The 19,289-nt window shown below is 42.2% G+C and overlaps 1 protein-coding gene across 1 annotated transcript in view; it reads left to right on the top strand.

The window, feature by feature from the left end:
* GABBR2 (gamma-aminobutyric acid (GABA) B receptor, 2) overlaps positions 1-19,289 on the top strand; it is a 474,372-nt gene that overhangs the window by 183,410 nt on the left and 271,673 nt on the right. The window contains exon 3 of the mRNA XM_006863147.1: positions 15,301-15,471. Coding sequence (XP_006863209.1) covers positions 15,301-15,471 — 171 coding nt within the window. The remainder of the gene's footprint in view (positions 1-15,300; positions 15,472-19,289) is intronic.

Here is a 19,289-nt window from a genome sequence, read left to right as displayed (position 1 = left end):
TTCCCCCATAGATGTGATTTCCACATATCAGCTAATTAGAGGTGCTAAGTTGACATGAGCAGACATGATTTCTGCAGCATGGTAATTAAAAGGCAGTTGGCTTCACAGCTGTGATCGCACAAGGGCGCTTCTTACCCCTAAAGACATCAGCTAAGAGCAGAGTGCAAAGGAGCTGAGGAAACCAAAGAGACTTCCAATGCCATTCGTTAATTCCCTGCATTTGTCACCTGCATGGCTGTGACAGGGAAATGGAGCATTTGACCAGAAGTTTAAGAGAAAATGAAAGGCATACATCCTAATTGTACACAACCACACAAGCAATCTAATTATTATTATTATTATAAATGAACAAGCCATTGTAAAATCACTGGATTAGGACTGAGAACGCCTGAAATGATATCTCTGCCTAGTGGCAGCGCCATCACTGGGAGCCAGCACTTTCACTGGCTGATGCAAAGCTTCTCATCTGTAAAATGAGTATGCTAATCACTCTGCCTTGCTCAGAGGGAAGGGGCTTTCTCAGTCACGAGGCCTTTTATGATTGTAGGAAGCATCATCTAATTCTAGTAATTTTTGGTGACTCCTAGTGAGAGACTGGGATCTAACGTTAGTAATCATCAGTTGGGTGCCCATACAATTTTGACCCTTAGAAGGACATTGTGTCACTATGGTGAGTGAAGGAGAAGATTGAGATCCCAGAAGATGAAGTGATTTTCCCAGAATGAGTGTTGGAGCTCGCATACAGACCCAAGCTATGTGAACGTGAATGGAAAGCCAGACTTCTTACCATTGTGGACCACACTGCTTTCTTGCCATTAGTTTTGTTTTGCTTTATTTCTACCCTATTTTTTTAAAGCCCATTTTGACTTTGGGAAAAAAAAAAGATGTGATTAAAATGAGAGTAGAGATGTTTTGGAAATTGTTAAGTTACAACGTAGAAGCACAGTAGGGTCTGTGAATAATAAGTGTATGTTTGTGAAGTTAATCTCCTTGGTCTGCTGTTTGCTTGCTGTGTGACCATGTGCAAGTTACTTAATCTCTCTGGGCTTCTGTCACATCTGAAAAATGTATATATCTAACAGGGCTATTTTTGTACATTAGGCAGCAAAGTCCTTCCTACAGTGTTCATCCCAGGATAGATGCTTGTTATGTGATAACTTCAAGAAGTCAAAATATCTGAGCTCAGATCCTAGCTCTGTGTCTTCCTAGCAGCAGGATCCCAGGCAAGTCACTATACCACTTTATGCCTCAGTTTCTCCATGTGGAAACGAAGCCAGTTAAGCTTCCAATACCTCTCTTTTGGTATGGTGCTGCAGAATAATGTGCTGGACCCCAATGTCAGTTTGAATCACAAGGTTGGTAGTTCAAACTCACCAGCCACTCCTTGGAAACCCTATACAGGGTCGCTATGGGCTGGAACAAACTTGACGGTACTTAACAACAACAATAACAACCTTTCTTCATCAAGGATCCCTGGCCGTGTAGTGGATTTTAAGCTGGGCTGCTAACTGCAGGTTCAGTAGTTCGAATCTACCAGTCAGTCGCTCTGCGGAAGAAAGATGGGGCTTTCTTCCCCCATAAAGACTTACAGCCTTGGAAGCCTCTGAAACCTTATATAAGGTCACTGAGTTGACTCAGTGGCACAGAACCACCAGAACTGTTGTACCAGCTCTCTTCAGGGGTTCCTGGGTGGTATACAAATGGTTTATGAGCTTGGCTCATAACCAAAAGATTAGAGGTCGAGTCCACCCAGAGGCACATCTGAGGAAAGGACTGGTGATCTACATCTAAAAAATCAGCCTCTGAAAACCCTGTGGAGGGTACTCTGACACATCAGAGGTCGCCCTGAGTTGGGATCAACGCAATAGCAATCGGTAAACTCCTTCCTAAATGGCTACAACTTCCCAATAGGAATATGGGGGTGGGTGGTGAGAGCTGAACTGCCGAGCACCTCTGAGAAATTAAAAATGAAAACTCATCAGCAGGAAGGAGATAGAATTGTTCCCCAAGTAGTTCCAGGCTAGGCTCTCTCTGACTAAAGAGGTTTGAAATCTTCCAGCAAGTCTATGCACGATGCCCCAGAGACCTTTCCTTGGAGTGGGGCTTTGAGAAGGTCTCGCCTGAATGCCAGGCATTCATTTTACCTCGTTAACTAGGGAAACGCTTTGCAGGCGCTTCGCATCACATTAATCTCATGGACATCTACGTCCAGACACTTTGTGTCCAAACAGTTTTTGCCTGGGCCTCAGCGCAGCGGAGACCTGGGAAACCTGAAGGGAATTGGGTTCCCAACACACACAGCCCGGAGCCTTTGTATACATCCTGGCATTGGTCACAGCGCTCTTGTCAGAGGTTTCCTGAGAAAGTTGCGTTGCATTCATCTCAGCTGAAAGGAAACCTAGATGACAAATACCTCCCTCATTTAATTACAGAAACAGTCAGCAAACCCAAGGAAAAAGATTAAATCTAGCAGAGAAAAGAGCAAGCTACATTCATTGTCTCACCCGCTTGCATCTGGCCTGAGTTTCTTACCAAGGATTTAGTGACTCTGTCCTCTCCTCTTCTTGCTTTCCACCTGAAAAAAACAAAAAAACTCTGTTTCTTCAGAAAAGTTCAACTCAGATGCCCTAAATAAGTTAGAGAATGAATTGAATTTAGGCAAAAATTCATCAGTGCTTTGGAATTTAATAAAGATCTTGAAGTTGGGAGGTATATTTACATATTCCATCTAGGTTTATATCTGCAAAGAGAACCAAAACACAACGGCAATTATCTGAATAAATCAAATCAAATCAAACACACACCCACACAAAACGAACATACTCCTTAATCAGAGAGAGAAGCAGAGAATTTTGAAAGGAATCTTTGAAACCTTTGGGCCGATCTAGCGTTTTCAGAGATAAGAAAAGCTGTAGCATAAAAAAGAAAACCATCTGCCCTTGCTCTCTCAGCTAATTAGTCACAGAGACAGGGTTTAGCCCAGGTCTCCCGGTTCTCCAAAGAGCCTTGTAGTTGCCCCAGCTCCTCACTTCTCTTCTCTCTGCATGTTGGCACGAAGGCAACTTAACATTCAATATGCAAGCCCTAAATCTCCTACGTCTGTGTGTGGAATCTCTGCTGAAATTTGTCCACCAATGTGACCCTGCGGGTATTTGAAATACGAGTAGTATAGCTTCCAGCGTCACAGCAATATGCAAGTCACCACAGTCTGACTACACTGATAGTCAGGTAGTGGTTTCAGAGGAGCTTCCAGACTAAGACAGACTAGGAAGAAAAACATGATGATCTAGTTTTGCAGATTAGCCAAGGAGAACCCTATGGGTCACAACAGAATATTGCTTGATACAGTGCTGGAGATGAGTACCCTGACATGACTTTAGCTAGAAGGCATTAAGAATGCACAGTGGCTGTAGCACTCAACTCAAGCATAGCTGTGACCAGGAAGACAGCTCAGGACCGGGCAATGGTTCATTTTGTTGTACATGGAGTTGCCATGTGTTGGCGCTGACTGAAAAATAACTAACAACAGAGCTCCCAAAACATGTCATGGTACGGGGGCGTTTCTCACTTGGTTGGCTAAGTGTATTCCCCAGAGTCTCCCTTGCTCAACCATGCCCATCTTGAACACTTACTAGGGTCAAGAGCCCCTGTTAGTCCTGGAATAAGCCGTCTCCTCCCTGTTCTACACAGTCTCAGAAGCAGGACTGAGCACTGCGTCATTGCCTCACCTCACTTGGAGCAAAATTCACAGAGCTGGGTTGAAAGAACGAGAAGAGGACATGGAGTCAAAAGACCAGTGCTATACTCCCTTACTGATGCCACCCAGTTACACTCCTTTTCTGGGCCTTGGTTTCTTCCTCTGTACAATAGTTGGTGATATCTACTCCAGATAACATCTCAGATATCATGCATCACCAGCTCAGACATGTGTTCCTGAAAACTCTTAGTTGGATGGTTCATACGGTGGATGGCGTGTTGGGTGGTTGGTTCATGTCTCAGTCCATCCACTCTCAACTGGATTGACTCTTCAGACATATTAGAAAATGGACTCATCTGAGTGTATATAAGCTGAGGGATGTAAACAGAAAGATTGCAGAGAAGCCCCCAGCACAAACTCCTCAAATCCGCATCTCCTGAAGACACTCTGGCTAGCCTCACAATAGTGAGTGTAATGGACTTCCGGTGTTTGTAGAGCTTTATAGTCCATAAAATCCTTTCACATCCTAACATGATCCCTCCATGGCAGACATGGTGGAGCTTAGAATCTTGCCTTTATAGATGAGAGAAGTTGAGTGACTTGTCCATTCTGTTAGCAAGTGGCACAGCTAAGGTTCAAGTTCAGTGTCTTCAGAGGTCGGGAGTCTAAATTGCTGTCAAGCTCTAACTGTCTTTACCAGGGAATCTCTTGCATTCAGGTTGAGGGATTTGGTTCATTTGTGAAGGCCAGTGGTTATGAGTACGGCTGAAAGGTATACGTTCTGCTCTGTTCTGTTTAAGGTGTGTGTGGCCAGTCGTCTTTTTGTTGTGTTTTAATTGTTGTAAAATTCACATAGCATAAGATTCATAATTTAAACTATTTTCAGGTGTGCAATTCAGTAACATTGTTTTTGTCATTGTTAAGTGCTGTTGAGTCACTGCAAGGTGAGTGGTTCCTACCCACTCCAAGGGAGAAAGGCAACACTGTCTGCTCCTGTAAAGACTGACAATCTTGGAAACCCTTTTGTGTGTGTGTGGGGGGGTGCTATACATCCTATAGGGTCTCTATGCATCAGAATCAACTCGATAGCAGTGGATGGTAGGAAAAGAAGAAATTTTAGAAAGATGTTTGGCATTATTAATCATGTGCTAATAAACATGGTTTCCATGAAATGGGTGTAGAACAGTCTGAGATAAGAGGTGAAATAAAAAAGAATACAATCAGGAAAAATTACCAGGAAATTGAAAATGGCAATATTATTGCACAATAAAAATGTGTTCAAAATCATCAAATTTAAAACTAAAGTGATGAAAAGAGAATGGGCAATTCACAGAACGTGGACTAACATGTATATAGAGTTACTCAGCCACGTTATAATTGTTGTTGTTGTTAAGTGCCATCGAGTTGGTTCTGACTCATAGTGATCCTATGTAGGATTTCCGAGGAGTGACTGGTGGGTTTGAACCACCGCCCTTGCGGTTAGCTGTCCTGTGTTTATCCTACAGTGCCACACCCAGACATTATAATTAAAGAACTGCAAAGCCAAGTAACAATGAAGGTGCCACTATATTCCCCAAAGACTAAAAAAAAAATAGTGTAATGTAGTGTGCACATATCCTGTCATAAAACAGAACATACCAACCCTCAGTCATGTCTCATTGTCCAGCATTTTACATTTACAACAGTAGTAAAAATCTACTATCTGACTATTTTGCATAACAACGATTTTCACATAATGACCTAGTCTTTGGGACCTAACCATGCCCATAAGTGAGGCTTTGTGGCTGTTGTTAAGTGCCATCAAGTTGGTTCTGGACCATAAAGATCCTGTATAGGGTTTCTGAGGAGCATCTGGTGTGCTTGAACTGCCAACCTTGTGGTTCAAATTGGCTTTGCAGTCCAGCACATTCACCCACAGCTCCACACAAGGACTCTGTAAGTGAGGGGGGAGGGTGTAAAGTAAGATACTTTTACAGAATGCAGAGGACAATAACCAAGAGATAAAATCATGAAAAAATATGACAGATACAGATTTATGGATGATCAGGAATGAATCATATGAGATGCCATATAGATACTCGGATGTTCCAGAGGAAAGAGAACAAATAAGCAAATGTTTGTTCTCTAGCAATTTTTTTTTTTTTTTTAATTCCAAGGGCAAAGAAAAAAATCCTTCAAATATCAAGGTTGAAAAGATCATACACCTACAAGTTAACAGCAGGCCAACCCCAGCTTTCTCGTCTGTTACTTTACAGAATAACATACTTTGAAAGAACTATAGAGCTTCTAAGGGGGAAAATAGTTGCCCGAGTTTTCTGTTCTGCCAAGTTCTGCAATAGCAGGGTATCCTCAGCACATTTTCAACTCCTTGTCCTGCTTTAAACACGAAGGCAATTGAGTAAATCTAGAACAGAGTGGATACATGGCCTGAGTACCAAAGAGTTCAAACAAACAAACAAAAGCATGAGAAGAGTAAGACGGCCAATAGAGGACCAAGGATTGTTATCGCAATAAACATATTGTATTTTTCAAGTCTTCCCTGTGCTCTTTTCAAGAAATACACTTGAAACAATCTTAATAGAATATAAGTACAGCGACTATCAGAGACAGGACAAGAAAATCAAGCAATAATAAAGGCTGGAATAGTAATAACAAACAAGATACCATTTCAAACAAAAAGCAATACATAACAAAGAGGTTTATTTGGTAAATATTTCAATCTTCATTCATTGAATATCTACTAAGCACTTTCTATTTGTACGAGATGTATTTTGGACAGTACATAGACAGAGAACTGCCAGAAATTCAAAACAGATTCTAAAGATGATGTTGAACTAGGGATATCATTGCGGATGTCAGATGGTTCTTGGCTGAAAGCAGAGAACACCAGAGAGATGTTTACTTCTGCTTTATTGACCATGCAAAGGCTTTGGACTGTGAGTTGTTGCTGTTTAGTGCCATCAAGTCAGTTCCGACTCCTAGCGACCCTGTATAGGGTTCCAACAAGCAGTTGGTGAGTTTGAACCTGTGACCTTATGGTTCAAACCAGCCTTGTGGTCCAGTGCTTTATCCCATGGTGCCACACGACAAACTATGGACAAACATTGCGAAGAATGGATATTCCAGAACACTTAACTGTGCTTATGAGAAACATGTACATAGACCAAAAGACAACTATTAGAACAGAACAAGGTTTAAAATCAGGGAAGATGTGTGCCAGGGTTGTATCTTTTCACCATACTTATTTGGTCTGTATGCTGAGCAGATAATCCAAGAAGCTGGATTATATGAAGAACGTGGCATCAGGATTGGAGGAAGAGTCGTTGACATGTGATAAAACCTTGCTTGCTGCAAGTGAAGAGAACTTAAAATACTTACTGATAAAGATCATACACCACAGCCTTCAGTATGGCTTGCACCTCAATGAAAAGAAAACAAATTCTCACCAATGGAACAATAAATAACATCTTTATCAATAGATAAAAGGCTGCAGTTGTCAAAGGCTTCACATTGTTTGGATCCACAATCAAAATTCATGGAAGCAGCAGTCAGGAAATCAAGTCATGTATTACATTAGGCAAATCTGCTTCAAAAATCTCCTTAAAATGTTCAAGAGCAAAGATTTCAGTTTGAGGACTAAGGGACCTGATCTAAGCTATGGTATTTCCAATCTCCTCATATGCATGTGTTAAGTCTGACCATAGAAAAATCAGTACATTTGAATTATGGTGTTGGAGAATAATATTTAAAATATTATGGACTGCCAGAAAAACAAATGTGTGTTAGAAGAAGTATGGTCAGAATGCTGCTTAGAAACCAGGATAGTGAGACTTTTGTCTCTCATACTTCAGACATGTTATCAGGAGGGACCAGTCCCTGGAGAAGGACATCATGCTTGGTAAAGTGGAGGTTGAGTGAAAAAGAGGACGACCCCCAGAGAGATGGATTGGAACAGTGACAATAATGGGCCCAAATGAATTTAACCATTGTGAAGAGGGTGCAGGATTGGTCAGTGTTTCCATCTGTAATGCATGGGGTCACTATAAGTCAGAACAGACTCGATGGCATCTAACAACAGTTTGCACTGGACAAAGGTATATGTTGCTGAAAAATAAATATAGGATCGTGATGGTTGTTGTTAAAGTGCTATCAGTTGGTCCCACTCATAGCCATCCTGTTCAGGGTTTCCAAGGAGCTGCTAGTGGTTTTGAACCGCCAACTTTGCAGTTAGCAGTACAATGCTTAGCCTATAGCACCACATCTTCAACACAAAATCAAACCATGTATAAAGCAAAAACACACAAGGAAATTGTCAGGAATGATAGAGAAAATTTAAAAATCGATTCGTTTTTTGGTAAGGAGCTCTGGTAGCATAGTGGTTATGAGTCAGGCTGCTAACCTCAAGGTCAGCAGTTCAAAACTACCAGCCATTCCATGGGAGAAAGATGAAGCTTTCTGCTCTTATAAAGATTTACAACTTCAGAAACCCTATACAGGGTTGCTATGAGTTGGGACCGACTCCACGGCACATAGCCACCACCATTACTTTCTGGTAGGTCAAGTAAACAAAACTACAAAGCATGTGACGATAATTATACTATGAGATCATAGTGCATGCAGACTGCATGCTATGCATTCAGTCCTGCTAGATGCATGCGCTGAGTGTATCCAACATGCACAGCCAGCCTCAAAGAGGGATTCTGTAGCTTACAGCTAGAGACTGCAGTCTTTTCTAGTCACCATGGAATTTGTATAAAAATGGGTTGTACATTAGGTCACAGAGAAAATTTTAGTTGATCCCCAAAGCAGACACTGTATATGCCAAATTCTCAAAATAATGCAATGGAACCAGAAATAATAACAAAATATGATTTAAATTGAAAATACTCTGCAATAAATCTCTGGCTAGGGATGAACTTGCAGCCTCAGTCAGTCTGTTTAGAAACTAACTTGGTTTTGTGAAATAAGGCAGGAGAGCCCAAGGGTAGTCTTCAAGTTAAGAGTTGTGATGCTGACAACCCTGGGTAATTGTTTGGGGGGAGAAAGGCTTGGCGAGAACAAAGGAGATGGCTGGGAAGTGGTCAAGGGGGACAATGAGCACTGGTATTAGAGTCCTTGAGACTTGGATTTGAGGGCTGCCTCTGCCTCTGATGAGCTGTGCTGGCTCTTACACCATTTCTGTGCCTCAGTCTGCTTATTCAAAGCAGAACTGTGGGGTTGTCTCAGTGGTGCTCAGCCCTCACTGGGCATCCGAATTGCCTGGGAAATTTTTAAGTAATACTGATGCCTTGGCCCTATGCCCAGAGATTCTGACTCAGTTGGTTTGGAGTGGGATTTAAAAAATCTCACCCAGGTGATTTGAAAGTACAGCGAAGGTAGAGAACCCCAGAGCTAGATGATTTCTCAGATTCTTTAGTTTAGTGGGGCTACCGACAGATACCAATAGCCTTTGTCCATGAAGGAAAGTTTCAGGAGGCGGAAGCCAGAAGAACAGTGATGCAAAGCAATCTAATCAAAGTGTGCATTATCTCAAATGATGCAGAAAATGGCAGTGCCAGTTAATATTTTGCACCCAACATGATTTAGACCTGGGGCATATATTGTACTGCAGGCTCATTGTAAACACAATGGGCCATTTATTCACTGAGCAGTAACCACTATAATTACCTACAGGGCAAACATATGAGGTTGTTCGAGCAACAATTAATTGTGGACCTGGAACTAATGGGACAATAACGGTAAAGTATCAACAAGAGGTGATTCAGAAATCACATCAAAAAACTAATATTTTCCAAATTGTATTAGATAAGCATTTTTTTTTTTTTTTTTTTGGTCGGAGAGGGGGACGGACATGATGGTACATATAACATCTCTGGTCCTGAAATAGTTAGCACCTTCTTACATTGGTGAGCAGAGGAGGCTGTAGTATTGTTTCAGTCAGGAGGAACGAAGTAAGCCTGGTTACTAGGTTTGTGGGGATGGTCCACTACCACCACCAGTGTTGAATCCAACTCCTGGTGAGCCCATGTGTGTCACAGTAGGCCTGTGCCCGGTAGGCCTTTCAGTGGCTGATGTTTTCCAGATGTAGATCTCCAGGTCTTTCTCTTAAGATTCCCCTGGGTAAGCTTGAACCTCCAACCTTTGGGTCAGCAGCCAAGTGCCATAACTGTTTGTACCACCAAGAAATTCCCTGGGAATAGTAGAGAGCTTCTGTTTATCACGCTCACCATGGGGCCTAAGTAGCACCTGCAGACAGAGGAGCTGGTCTTGTTTTCAATGCAGGATCACCTTGTGAATCTGATGAAAGCCATGGATGCTTCTTTTCACTAAAAGATATGTGCCTGTATACAAGACACATGTGCACAGACCTTTTCATAGAGTTTTCAGAAGGCACTTAGGAGTTCTTTGTAAGAGTCCATTGAACAAGGCTAAGATCTTCTCTGTTCTCATTCAATTATGCCCGGCCTCAGCTTGCACGCCTCTCCCTTCTGCCAATAGCTGGGCCACTCTGAATGGGAGTGCTCCCTAAAGTGTCCAGCTGAAATCTGCCTCTCTTTGGATTCCTGCCATTGGCCCATATTCTATCCAGGCTCTTTTTCATGGTCGTTCTATATTTTACCCTTCTCAGTCTTGGGGTATCCTGTCTCTGTGAAGATCTTAAAAATCAAGGGCTTCTAGTTCCAGGTAGCAGTTGTTGTGTGGTCAGCTCCAGCTGATTGGATCTGTTGAGGCCGTTGAGTAGACATAGGAAGTCCAGGGGCCTAAGGCAGTGACTGTTCACTTTCTGAGGCAGACCAGGAAAAAGGAAAAGATCCCGACCACCCCATCTTCATGAAGCGTTGGAGGGGAAAGGACTATTTCCTCATGTGACAGCAGAAACAGTAAGGCATTTTTAGCCAGGGCCTTGGGGTGCCTGAATGTTGTTTCCCCAGATGGTCGGATTGAATCAGATCCAGAGCTGTTGCTGTGAGCACCAAGGATTTGGGGAGAAAACGGGTGCCAGTGAAAATTGAGTTTGCTTCAGCATCACCACCTCTCGATCTAAGATTTAAAAGAAACAAAGAATGAAGGAAGAATAGATTAGATAAAATCATGGAAGAATTCCTTTATAACCTCAGAAGGGAAAGGCCTTTCCAAATCTGACACAAAATCTAAAAATATTGATAAAATTGAACCACATTAATAAAATACAAACATGGCCATGGCAAAAGCCATGATAAAACACAAAGTATAAACTAGGGAAGGAGAATTTGCCATTTCTATAGCAATGGGATCATTTCCTTATTACTAAAAGTTTCTTCTACAAACTGATAAGAAAAAGACTAAGCCAAATTGGAAAATGGGCAAAGGATGTAAACAGATTCCAGAAAGGAACTACAAAAAATCAAAGGAGAGATATTCAGCCACGCTCATAATAAAATAAGTGCAAGTTATAACCAGGGTTTGGGACCAGTTCATTCCAGTTGAATTTCTGCAGAGAATTTTCCTTTCCATCTCAGATATACTGATTCCAAATTTATATTTCAACAAGATTCCCAGGCAATCTTGTGGATTCAGTATATCAGGATGAAAATACAAATCCTCTGCAGGAGGTAGAATCAGAATGAACTGGCTTGAAGCCCTGGTTATGACTAGAACATGATACTGTTTCTTTTCCTATCATCATGCTACAAAGGTCAAAAAGTTTGATAAACACCTTTGTGCATAAAGCTGAGGGAAAGGAGGTTAGGAACCAGAGGGGACGGGGTGGAGAAAGTGGCATTGAAGCTGGGCCTTCAAGGGCAGATAGTTACAATCTAATCTAGCAACTAAATGGCTCTTAAAAGAAGAGGAAATAATAAAGGGCAAGATGGAAAGATCTGACTACTAAGTGTACATTAAAATGTACACACAAAATTTAAAGCCTAACAAATTGGACTGTTTGCAGCAACGATCAGAGCTTGAGTTTGAACATAGACAGAGTTTATTCAACACATAGACAAAGTCTTCATTAGGCTCAGTGTGAGAAGCATTCTAATGGCACTCAAAGAATCAACAAAGGACATGAAAAAACACCTCCTGGTCTACGTCCTATTCGAGAGTAGCAATTGAGGTCATAAAGGCCTGTGAGTGGCCCTCTCAGGTGCAAGGATTAGTCTCTGTTGAGAGCAAATAAGAATGAAGAAAATCAGAGGGTCATGGAAACAATTGGTGAGCCACATGAACCCCAGCCACCTTGACTCTGACACCAGAAAAACTGGATAGTGCCTAGCTGCCACTATGGACTACTCTAAAAGGAATCACAATAGGGGGCCCTGGATGGAATGGGAGAAAAATGTGGACCAAAACTCAAAATCATGAAAAAAGACCATGCTTACTGATCTGATAGAGACTGGTGGAAGCCCCTGAGAGACTATGGCCCTTTGTTGTTGTTAAGTGCTGTTGAGTCGATTCCAACCCATAGCGACCCTGTATAGGGTTTCCGAGGAGCAGCTGGTGAGCTTGAACCGCCAACCTTGAAGTTCAAACGGCTTTGTAGTCTGGTGCGTTAACCCACAGAGCCACACCAGTGCTCCTAAACACCCTTTAAGCCCCAGTGGCTCAGCTTTCAGCCAAACAATAGGCTGTTGTATACGGTGAACAATAAGAGCAGGGAAGGCTGCACCCCTTAGAATAGTCAACAGTGGGGATCAAAGGACAGCGTTTGACCTGGGATAAAGCTCAGAAGCTAGAAAGGGAGAGGAAGAAGGATGGATGGGGAGAGAGGTTATAGGCAGAATGCTCTAACATTGTGAGGACTGCAGTCAATGCTACAAGGTGAACTGTGTTTGAATTGTTGAACAGAAAACCAGTTTTCTCTGTAAAATTTTAAAGTTTTGTTTTAAAAAAGCAATTCCTAAAATAGAACATACTATTAGTTAATAATCACATAGAAAAAAAAATTCAACGTATAAATAATCAATACCTGCAAGATGATTCAATGTTTTAATGATAAGTCATTACAAATTAGAACATTTTTTTTGTTTGTTTCTCTTTGTTGCTAAGAATGTGGTAAAATTTGCCCTCTAATTTTATACTTGGATACAATCCTTTTTCTGAATAAGTATTAACTCTGAAGTCCCTGAGTGGTTCAGATAGTTAAGTGCTGAACTACTAATCGAGAAAATGAAGAGGACTTAAAATATTTACTGATGAAGATCAAAGACCACAGCCTTCAGTATGGGTATGGATTGCACCTCAATGTAAAGAAAACAAAAATCCTCACTACTGGAGCCAAAAAATAGCATCATGATAATTGGAGAAAAGATTGAAGTTGTCAAAGGCTGCATTTTACTTGGATCTACAGTCAACATTCATGAAAGCAGCAATCAGGAGATCAAACGATGCATTGCATTAGGCAAATCTGCTGCACAAAACCTCTTTAAAGTGTTCAAGAGTAAAGATGTCAGTTTGAGGACTAAAGGTGAGTCTGACCCAACCATGGCATTTTCAACAGCCTCATATGCATGTGAAAGTTGGGCAGTGAATAAGCAAGACTGTAGAAGAATTGATACATTTATGTTACGGTGTTGGAGAAGAAAATTAGAACTGGAATGCTAGAAGAACAAACAAATCTGTTGTTTTTACAACCAGAAAGCTCCTTGGAAGCCAGGATGGCAAGACTTCGTTTTCCATACTGCTGACATATTATCAGGAGGGACCAGTCCCTGGAAAAAGATACCATGTTGGGTAAAGTGGAGGGTCAGCAAAAAAGAGGAAGGCCTTCAACAAGACGGATTGACACAGTGGCCACAGCAATGGGCTCAAAGCCCATTGGTACTGACTTGATGGCACCTAACAACAACAATGAACCCAGAGGTCTGTGGTTAAACCCACCAAGAGGTGCCTTGAAAGATAAGTGATCTGCATCTGAAATGTGGAAACCTTGAAAACCCTATGGAGTACTTCTACTCTGTATACATTGAATGAGCTGGAATTGACTCAACATCAGCTAATAACAATGACAAATTGTGAACAGGCCCCCAAATTGAGAATTATTCCATAAATTGTGGAATATTCACATGCTGGGATATAATACAATTCTTTAAATGTTTAAAAGCAATTTTTAACAGTATGGCTAAATGCTTCTTGTTGTTGCTAAGTACCATGGAGTTGGTTCTGACTCATAGTGACCCTGCACAGGGTTTCTAAGGCTGTACATCTTTACAGGAGCAGAAAGCCTCATCCTTCTTCTGTGGAACAGCTGGTAGTTTCGGACTGCCGACCTTGAGGTTAGCAGTGCGATCTTAACCACTACACTCAGAGTAGAATCATTTTATGTGGGTGTGGGGAGTGGAACGCCAACTGAATTGTGTATATAGAATGAGTTTAAGAATCTTAAAAAAAATTTTTTACCCGGTTGGAGACCTGGTTGGTCAGCAGTGTGGCAAGACCTAGGGACTCTTAGGTCCAGAGTCAGTGACATAGTCACAGAGAACTAGAGTAGAGAGTGAAGTGTCCAGCTGATAAGAAGAGAGGGCATATGCATAAGAACACCCACACTTGCAGATAATACCCACTTGACCTGGCTTCAATGATTGGATGATCAGAGCTCAACTAGGAGAAGAAAGAAGAAGAAAAAAAGAGTAATCTGATACAGTTTGATGAACTTGACCTACACCTATGGATCCAGTAGCTCAAAAGAGGGAACAAATCCTTACATCAAGGATCATTCCCACCCCCTCCATACACAGAGTAGACAGGGATGGGCAACTTGGACATTGCTTACCCAAAATAGGGGGCTACAAAGGCAAGAAGTGACTGGCTTACAAGAGGGAGCCTAGATCCCGAGGGCACAGAGGAAGGTAGAATCTTCACTGAGTAGTATCCAATCTATCTAGGTGGGGCTGATGAAATGAAATGCGGATAGGTCTCTTGTGATACAATAGTGAATAATTGTTATCAGGACTGATTGTGAGGGTTGGAAAGGTAAAGGTAGACGTTTTGTAGCAAGGAGGGGAGTGATTAACTTTTCAGCCTAGGAGCAGAGGTCCCTGGGACCATCAAGGGAAGAGAGCAGGACCCTACCCAGAGAAGCAGTGATGCCTGAGATGGAGGCAGAGATGATGACGTGGAGCGATGGAGCAGTTGGGGACTTTAGACACAGAAAGGGAGAGGGGCTGTGTGCTGATGACTGGGGGGGCAGGCTTGTAGTGTATATCCTTTAGTTGGTTAATGATGCATGGTGGGGATTGTAACCATGGCAATGAAACGATATGATATATGATAGGATGAATGTAAAACTATCAATTCTCCCATGTAAACTATCATATAATTCACAATAAAATATTTTAAAAAAATTCTTTGCCTAGAAAAAGGATTGAAAGGAAATAGATATTATCAGAGGGGTAGATTATTGCTTGTTTTTATTTCTTTCTCCCTTTATGTGTGTGAGTTAATTTACCTTTTCTCCAGTTATCATGCATTGTTTTCAGGATACAAATGCTTTACAAATAAATACCTTGCCCTTTGTGTTGGTCTTTCGTCCATGTCAGAGCTAAGGCCTGTGTTCCCTTTGAAAAGATCCTGGGCTCATAGCTGGAAGGTCCACCACTAAAAAGCGTTTTCTCTTTTGTGTTTTTCAGCTTTCTTTTGCTGCTACCACACCTGTCCTAGCTGATAAGAAAAAATACCCTTATTTCTTTCGGACCGTCCCATCAGACAATGCAGTGAACCCAGCCATCCTGAAGCTATTGAAGCATTACCAGTGGAGGCGCGTGGGCACGCTGACGCAGGATGTGCAGAGGTTCTCAGAGGTATGCCGCACTCTCACGTCAATAAGTTCGCCCCAGCTTTACTTGGGAAGTACTGTCCCCTCCTAGCAAGGAACATTACGACTTCACCAGAGATGGGTACCTTGAGGCTTTTACTAATGCGTGTTTTAGTAGGATCCAAGCTGTCTTCCTATTGTCAAAATAGAGCCAGTAGCTGAAGAAAAAGATGGTGCATTTGTGTGATGAAACTCTCCAACCAAGATTGCTTTCCTTGTACATTTCTAGCTGAATTGTGTGAATTATTTTCTCAATGAGTTGTCCTTGTTACAAATGCTGTGTTGTTATCAGCTGGCATTGAGTTGATTCTGACTCATAATGACCCCGTGTGACAGAGCTGGATTGTCCCATAGGATTTCAGAGGGAGGCAATAGATTAGTTTTTTGCTGTTGTTGTTGTTTAATCTTTATGGAAGCAAATTGCAAGGATCTTTTCTCTCACCGAGCCACTGGGTGAGTTCGAACCACCAACCTTCTGGTTAACTGCTGAGTTCTTAACCGTTGCACCTCCCAGGCTCCTACAAAGGCTGTTGTTGTTAAGTGCCATCAAGCCAGTTCTGACCCATAGCGACCCTGTATAGAGTTTCCAAAGAGCAGTTGGTTAGCTTGAACCACTGACCTTGCATTTCAAATGTCTTTGCAGTCCAGCGTATTAACCCACAGCACCACACCACGATTCCACAAATGTTGTAGTGACCATTTAAAATGGTAATGAGCTTCTAAGAGATTTTCTCCTGTGAGGAGAATTTTTGACAGGAGCTGGTTTAGAATTTTTGATTTTGTTGTAGTTTGTTTTCACATCTTGCAAACATACATTAATACATGGTTTGTTTTCTTCTTTGCAAAAATGTAGTCGATGCCAGATATACAGAGAATAAAAAAGTTTTAAGTGTTGCTTTACCTCTCTTCCTCTAAATCTCTCTCTCCCAAACTAACCTTGTTCTCAGTTTGGTATTCATATGACCAGAACTTGTAAAATATATATATATTTTTAAATCTACATGACTTCATGGAGTGCTGGTGTGGTGCCATAGGATAAGCACTCAACTGCAAGATCGGTTTGAACCGCAAAGTCGGTGGTTCAAACTCACCAGCTGCTCCTCTGACAGGGGCCCTATACAGAGTTAACAGCAACAATATGACTTCATACTATAATTTTGCTTTTTACTATTTCTAGTCGATCTTGAGATCTTGATTGATCTTAATAATGTTGTTGTTAAGTGACATCAAATCAATTCTGACCCATAGAGACTCTGTATAGGGTTTCCAAGGAGCAACTGGTGAGCTTGAACCACTGACATTGAGGTTCAGACCAACTCTGCAGTCCAGCATGTTAACCCACAGCACCATAGCAGCATAATAGTCTGCCAAGTTTATGTGCCAACATTTATTGATTCTATGGGTTAATGTGCTGGATGGTAAGGTCTGTTTGAACTGAAAGTTTGGTGGTTCAAGCTCACCAACCGCTCCTTGGAAACCTTATACAGGGTAACAGTTGGAACTGGCTGGATAGCACTTAACGACAACAAAAACAACAATGGATAGACAAGGGGCCTGGTGACAATGGGATAAGCATTAGGCTGCTTATAAAAAATGTGATGGTTCAAACCCACCAGCTCTTCCATGGGAGAAAGACGGGGCAGTGTGCTACCTTAAAGATTACAGCCTCAGAAAGCCTACAGAACAAATCTGATCTGTCCCTGTAGGTCTGCTGTGAGTCAGGATTCAGGGCAGTGGGTATGGATGGACAAGTTGTTCCCAGTTTTTGGATATCATAACCAATACCACAGCGGACATGTGCACACTTACCTGTGTGCCTACTTGTGAATCATGGTAAAAGATTTCTAGGAGTGGAATTACTGGGCCATTTAAAATGTTTAGAGGAGCTGACCTTTAAAAAGACTGTTCCGATTTCTGTTCCCACAAGCAGTTTTGAAGTTTCATTTCCACACATTCTCAACCAAAAGGAGATCTTAGCAAAGCTTTTTTTTTTTTTTTTTAAATCTCGTTTCAGATGAGTGCAAAATGATCACTTGTCTTTTTTTTTTGTCATTTGCTTTATGTATCTGACTCTCATGTCTATTCCCAAGTATGTTCTTGATACTTGGGAACCCCCTCAAAGACAAGACATTCCAGATGCATTTCGCAGCCTAAGAGGAATACAAAACAATGGTTACATGTTAGTGTGTTCATTGCCTAGGCTGCTGTAGCGACTTAAAACCAAGAGGGCCACTTAATCCCCCAGAAGTGCAACCTCTCACAGCTCTGGAGGCTAGACCTCTGAGGTCACGGTGTTGCAGGGCCCTACTCCCTCTGCAGGATCGAGGGAATCATCCTTGCTTGCCTTTTCCATCCTTCTGCTAAGTCCCAACCATCCTCGGCAGTTCATGGTATACTGCTGCATCACTGTAGTTCCTGTCTGGGCACCAGTCATTGTGTTTAGGGCCCACCCCAATCCAGTGTGGCGTCATTAGAATTTGATCGCTTCTGCAAAGACCCTGTTTCTACTTAAGGTCACTTTTTCAAAAAAAGTTTTTATTGTGGATCGTGTGATAGTTTCCATGGGAGAACATTAGCTTTACATTCATCCTATCGTATATCATTTCATTGCCATGATTACAATCCCCTCCATGCATCATCAAACAACCAAAGGGTATACCCTGCAAGCCTACCCCTCGGTCGTCAGCACACAGCCCCTCTCCCTCTCGGGGTCTAGAGTCCCCAGCCGCTCCATCTCTCCACATCATTGTCTCTGCCTCCATCTCTGGCATCACTGCTTCTCTGGGCAGGGTCCTGCACTCTGCTCTTCTCCCTTGATGGTCCCAGGGACCTCCATTCCTGGACTGCAAAATCAACCACTCAGTTGTTCTGCAGGAGAAAGATGAGGCTTTCTGCTCCTGTAAAGATTTATAGCCTCAGAAAGAAACCCTGTACAGGGTCATTATGAGTTGAAACCGACTCCACAGCACATAACCAACCACCCATCCCTCCTTTTGCTACAAATCATCTACTTTTACATTTCCAATCCTCACAATCAGTCCTGATAACAATTATTCACTATTGTATCACAAGAGACCATCACCTTTCATTAGCCTTGCCCAGACAGATTAGATACTGCTCAGTGGAGATTCTACCTTCTTCCACACCCTTTGGATCTAGGCTCCCTCATGAAAGCTTGTAAACCAGTCACTTCTTGCCTTTTTAGTTCCACTCCCACCCCTGATGTTGGGTAGCCAATATCCAAGTTGCCCATCCCTGTCTACCCTGTCTGCTGAGGGGGTGGGAATGATCCTTGCTGTAAAAATTTGTTCCCTCTTTTGAGCTACTGCATCCATAGGTGTAGGTCAAGTTCATCAAACTGTATCAGATTACTCTTTTTTTCCCTCTTCATTCTTCTTCTAGTCGAGTTCTAGTCATCCAGCCATTAAGTGGGTATTATCTGCAAGTGTGGGTGTTCTTATGCATATGCCCTCACTTCTTATCAGCTGGACGCTTTACTCTCCACTCTAGTCATAAGGTCACATTTTGAGATTCTCAGTGGATTTGAATGTTGGGGGGACACTGTCCAACTTGGTATAGTGTGCTGAGAGGGTGTATTAGTGGGGAGACCCCAGAAGAGTGGAAAGAATAGGCCAGGGAGGTTCCAACATGGGAGGACAGGCAGGGTAAGAGGGAGAGGGCTGGGGAGGAGAGGCTAGAGCAGTGCTGAGAATTTCCACCTGTGACGTCCATTCGGCTCAGCGTGTCACCTATCCTAGGCTCTTGCTCCCACCTCACCAACAACGAGAGGCCACTTGATGCATT

Source organism: Chrysochloris asiatica, unplaced genomic scaffold (genome assembly GCF_000296735.1).
Source record: "Chrysochloris asiatica unplaced genomic scaffold, ChrAsi1.0 scaffold00053, whole genome shotgun sequence".
Lineage (NCBI taxonomy): Eukaryota > Metazoa > Chordata > Mammalia > Afrosoricida > Chrysochloridae > Chrysochloris > Chrysochloris asiatica.
Note: the sequence above shows the minus strand (reverse complement) of the source record. Positions and strands in the feature narration are given on the sequence as shown.